The 6,000-nt window shown below is 38.0% G+C and overlaps 1 protein-coding gene across 1 annotated transcript in view; it reads right to left on the reverse strand.

Moving 5' to 3' along the window:
• Positions 1–5,765, reverse strand: part of alx4a (ALX homeobox 4a) — a 32,242-nt gene extending 26,477 nt beyond the window's left edge. The window contains exon 1 of the mRNA XM_036544614.1: positions 5,420–5,765. Within this exon, the coding sequence (XP_036400507.1) occupies positions 5,420–5,765 (346 nt within the window). The remainder of the gene's footprint in view (positions 1–5,419) is intronic.
• Between the last annotated feature and the right edge of the window lie 235 nt (positions 5,766–6,000).

Genomic DNA, 6,000 nt, shown 5'->3' on the forward strand with positions numbered 1-6,000 from the left:
AGCTTAAATCATAGTCTGGAAACAACACAGTTTTATGTCTGGTCCCTGGTTCCCCTTTACCGGATAACAGCACTGTTGTGTTTGTAGCCTATTTCCTCCTCATCAAATAACGAGAGGCATTTTTTTCTGTCTTGTAAAAGAAGTCTGGTAATTTGGAAAGAAAGAGTTCGTGTATTATCGTCAAAAGGTCGCACATTTGTTGAATAAAACCTAATTGATTCAATAACATCTGTACCACAGCCAGCCATTAAACCTTATTTAAATAGTTATGTTACGTCATCTGCTTCAATAAATTATGAAGCTAGGAGGGCGCAGAAAGGGCTGGTTGGTGCGTATCCTTATGTTTTAATTAAAGTTTAATGAAACCCTACACTGGCTCGTTCTAGGTTTTGCGGTGGTACTTTTTAATCCGTTCCAAACCACTCTCTCTTTAGTTTTTAGCTCTGTAAATAACCAAGGCCCGAATTCTATCAAACCGCATTGCACTTTGCCCTTTAAATGACAAAACTGAGACGGTGTTACCTTTTTGTTTATTTTTGTTTATTATTATTACTATTTTTTTGTTGTTGTTTTGTTTTACAAAAGTTGTCATTCGATTTAGACAACACACATCTTTTTTGCATTGTGAACATGAATAACACTCGCTTAATTCCATTGTTTTATTCAAAATTGGGCACAACGCGCATTGTGGTCAGATTTATGAATTCGGACCTCATAATCCTGTTTGTTTCTATCATGCTGTTTACAATTGTTTATGTAAGACATATTGACAAACTTACTGATTTGGCGAACGTTGACCTCCCAAAGGCTCCATGATACGCATTTTACTTTAGGCCTGTTAAGCATTGTCACTTGTTTCTAACTTTTCAATTCTTGATTTAATGTTGCTATTGTTTGTGCACGCTAATTAGAACTTCTTTCTTGTTTTTGATTTGCATATGTGCAATATTATACGTGTTGGCCTCGTCTACAAGGAAACCAAAATAATTTGTCAATGTCCGCTATGACAGTAGACATTTCACTGCACGCGCTCCTGTTTCAACCTTTGTACTTCATACGAGTGTATCCCGGTCTCTTTCTCTGCCTTTCATATCGCTGTGAAATAGCGTTGTGTCTATTTTTTTTCTCCTTTATAATCTGGAGCGTTTGCAGTATTGGTAAAACATATATAAATCCACAAACAATATTACGTTCGATAATAGTTCTGGGGATAGACGAGGCATTAAATTAAGTTCATCCTACATGATTGATGATTGATATGCATGGTATACAAGAATCAATTATTCGAGTGATAGCCTACAGTGAAATTTGTTTTACAGTTGTGGTTACACCGTTCATGCAATCTGTAACGTTTTCTACATTTTGTTAATGCATTTTGTCAGTGAAATGTTTATTATTATTAATTCCTCTCATACACAGTCTATTTATTTTTCCTATACTAGGCCCCAAAGTTAATATGCAATTAGTTTGGGCCTATTTTACAGTGAAAGTAAAATTGTATTGGAGTTTGTACAATTGTTTTTGTTGATATTATTATATTTAAAGGTCGCGTCGTAATATTTTATTGCTCAAGACGCGCTTTAAAAGCTTATGGGGGGGGGGGGGGGTGCAAAGTTTTTTAAGCGCGGGTGGGGGGGGGGGGGGGGGGGTTGTGGGTCCTCGCTTTGAGACACATGGAAGATGTTATTTCAGATCCAGATGTTATGGGGATCCATCTTTTTAAAATTTTGCACCGCACGTGGAAAGCAAATGGTGTTTTTTTTTTTTTTTGCAAAGTTTAAGTGAAAATACGCAGCACTATGAATCTAAACGCTTAGGTCTGAATTGCAAGGTTTTTTTCCATGAAAGTACAAGGAGATGGGTTTTTGTGCCGCAGTTCCAGCTATTTGAAATGTGAAGCCTTTCCATACTAGAATAAAATCTTATCAGCAATCTCCATTTTATTTAAACCTAAGCAAACCGGAAAAACTGATATGAGTTTGGTGATATCGTGCTGATGTCCAGTACGTCATCATATTTACAGTAAGAAGTATTCTGTTGCAAGTACAGTAAAATGAAGAAATTCAGTCACTAATTCACTAACTCAGTCGTGGTCAAATCGAATCCTTGTAGGCAAAGAATTATGCTAATGAGATTAATAAAAGACATAACTGGAATTAATATTTAGAATTTATAACAAAAAGACTTAAAGGAGAATGGGAAAATAAAGGCCTAGCTACCAACCTCTTAGCAGTAGTTGGACTATTTATATTTTGTTCATTTTTCTTGTCACTGCAAAAACAATGACAACCATCTATGATAGTTTTAAGACGACGTTTGTCCCTTTTTATTGAATGGCTTTTAAGTGTTTGCTAGGAAGTCCATGTGTGGGTGTGTATCTGTCAGAAAACTCAACATCACCGAAAAACGTATTTCAGGTTTGTCTAACGTGGCTCACTAGTGGCCTATCCTAAGTTATTTGTCACGTATCCTACAGTATAAAAAGTTAAATAAAAATAAAGGAGTTAGCGATAAACATTCTTATATGTGATACATCTCATTGTCAACCGAATGCCGGACGCTAAAAAAATGATCGTGGCATTATTAAAATGCTTTAAAAGAGTGCTGTTGTCGTCCTGTTCTAATTTGAAAAGACATTAGCTAAGAAAGCAAACATTTACAGCTAAGTTTTATGGGCGCTTTGAAACGTTAGATCAAAATCTATTTTGCTAACAAACCCATGATCCCTACGGGTCATATACATGCTTAAGAACTGAGTCACAGTTATCGGAATCATTATAATTGTCATATCATTGTCATGAACCATCATTGTCATCCATTTACTAATTATTTTGCTGTTGCTTTATACATTTCAAAATTCGCTCTATATTTCGCAATATATTTCTTTGTACGGAGCTTTTTCTTCTCGTTCATCAGTATTCCCAACGCTGAAAAATGGAAAATGTCATCGAAGGCCTGTCTAATCTGTTGCAGCGCTTTGTTCTTGACCTTGAACAATGCCTTTAAGCAAGACACTTTCTTCCATTCTAACAAGTCGTCACGTGTCTGGCGGTCACCGGGATTAACCAGAAATACTGTGTACGAATCGGAGGAAACATGTACAATGTAATGCCTTAAAGACAGTATCATAGCGTTCGGACACAATGTCCCCATGATTTATGATAAAGCTCGATGATAAATCACTGTCAGGTGTGCCCTCCTAACGTCTACGCCCAGACTTGTGGAAGTGGAAAGGACTGATGTATAATGCGGCAGTTGTACTAAATCTACGGTTGGATCAATGGATTTTGCCAGTGCTCAAACAGTGTCATTCGTCTTTTGAAGGCGCTTTCAAGAATCAATGAAAGGCGAGGATTTGAACAAATTATTATTCTGGTTCAGATTTTCTTTGTATGTGTCGTATGTGTTGTGGGATGGCGGAGGCGGTGGTGCGTGGGGGGGGTATCCCACACATAATCAGGTTTTGTGCACATGCTGGTAGTAAGAATATACATATCTCCCACAGTGCCGTTTATTACCTGTACATCTGCGCTGTACCTTGACCCATATTACGGAATCAACAAATATTTAACTGGTATGAGGAACAGTTGTTAAATAATCGACACGTGTGTGGTAGCCCATGTTAAATTTTCTAGGTATTGATTACTTTCAAACAAAATGAAGTGTCAGTCAAGGTATTATTCTTTGTTTTATTCCCATGTAAATTCAACCATGAATTAGTTCATTGCACGATTTCATCGTGCTGGCAATTATAATATAAAGATGTTACAGAATCTTACAGAAACGTTATATTCCTTTATGGATTTTTGCTATTTCGAAAATGTGTAAGAATAGCAATTGTTATAGAGATTATAAAATGTTTGCTTTTATTTTCATACAGTGCTATCTTTCGGTATGTTAGTTAATTATTTTTACATTGGTTAAACTTATTTTACAGAGTTTATGCATGACGTCTGTGGAAAAAAATCGTTTCTTCATTTTCCCGACTGGTGTGCTATTCCGACTGCTATTCTGTATTTAAGGAATGTTTTAATACCTTTATTTTTAAGAGCTGGATGCAACACTCAAATGTAAAAACATTTCCCGCCACGAAGTGCCTCTTCAATTATTATTATTATTATTATTTTATTATTATTATTATTACTATTATTAAAGATAAACGTATTTTCTACTCTCTAAATGTTTAACGCAATAGGCCGACTATTTCACCACAGTTTTTATCGTGTTATTGTGTTTTTGATTATTGTGTTTTTTGAGGGAGGTTTGATTTTTTAGATGAACGTCGGTTCGCACTGCCCGCTTTTCGCCAGCATGTGAATGATCAATGGCCTGTTAACTTAACCCCGGCCTTGTCAAAGCAGGGGGTGTTCTGGTACCCAAAATTAACTTTAAACTCGAATTTTTAACTGCTCGCTGCATCGTTAAACCTAAGCGCAATAAGCAATGCTCTAGAAAGTAAAGTTGCAGATAAACTATTAAATCTGTTCTGCACGTCACTGTCGTTCTGGCACGGCTGAAAAATCACTTGTCCAACTCAAAAATGTGTTGCACAAATGCTAATGTCAGTACGATGCTCCGTGTTTATTACCCCTATCTGCAAACGTGTTAATTCAATTGTCCGATTCAGTTGCAATATTAAGGATTGTAATGTAGATTATCGCATTAAACATAATTTAATTCAATCGTTAAAGGGAAAATTTAATTGTCAGTAACGTTATGCCTCTTCGTAATTGCGTTGTTATGATAGTTGTGGTTGTAATATTGGTAGTAAGTTGTGAAGTTAAGCTCATTTATTATGAATATAATTTAGTGACTGATGCTCTGGTGTCCTTCGTGATGGGCTTTCGTACGAATAACAGCCACAGTTAATCGCAGCAATCATCTCGAACCTCGTATCTTCTCTTTCTTATAGCCTCAGCCCGCATCAGAAAACTTGGAAATTAAGGGTTTAAGTGACAGTGGGTCAACACGGAAAGCCACAGAAGACCATAGCCAAACATATTGTCCCCGACAAAGACACAGAATTTAGGCACATCTGTAACGAAGGACGAACTTGTATGCATATGTCCCAGTGATCTCCTCTGTCCAACAATGTCTTTAAATTTCGGTCGTCTTAATAACTGTCCCAACTAGATATGTTGTAACGCCTGCGAAGATTTTATGTTTTCACCGTCAGTAACGAAGTAACGCCCCACAAGAACCTTCTACTCAATATTGCTTGAATTATGTTTCTTCCGATGAACTGCGTGACGCTTTTGTCTGCTTTCTTGTAAGTTGTCACGGAACATTTACAAAAACGTTGAATATGAAAACTTGGGTCGCAGAGCATGTACACAAGCAGACATAGCGGGGATCCGGAATTTAAGAAACGACCCACTGTGTTAAACGCATAAAACTCCCAACGTTTTATGGTACTCACCATAGCAGGAGATGAGCGCTCCGTTGTGTCCGCTTTCCTGATGGAGTTTGCTTCCTTCAGGGGGAGTTTTGCAAGAGGACCTCTGCATGAAGAGGTGGTATTTGTTAAAGGTGCCTTCCCCAGAAGTGGCATCCAATGACTGGCATTCCTGCTGGAACGGGCTCCGCGGCTTTTCCCCATAAGCCTGACCTTTGTTGGTCAGGAAAGTGGGGCTGTATTTGGTGTCACTCGCTTGGAATGTCCTAAAAGGGTTTGCCTGGTGATCCCTACCTTGCGGTGCAGACGGACTATAATATGAATCCATGGATGTCATATCGCAGTATGAAACGCACGTCTCAGCGTTCATTCCTAGAAAAAAGTTTTGGGGGAAAAAGACGTCCAATTTTTTTCCTTTCCTTCCTTCCTTTCTGGAGCGCGAGGCAAACAGACACTCTCACCCTATCTCTCTCTTCCACACTCAGGCGAACAAACACACTCACGCACACACTCACACACGCACACACTCTCTCTCTCACACACACACCCTGGTGCGGCAGCTGGGGATGGTTATAAAAAGATTCAGATGTTTTGCAGAAACTCCA

Source organism: Megalops cyprinoides, chromosome 13, assembly GCF_013368585.1.
Source record: "Megalops cyprinoides isolate fMegCyp1 chromosome 13, fMegCyp1.pri, whole genome shotgun sequence".
Taxonomy (NCBI): domain Eukaryota; kingdom Metazoa; phylum Chordata; class Actinopteri; order Elopiformes; family Megalopidae; genus Megalops; species Megalops cyprinoides.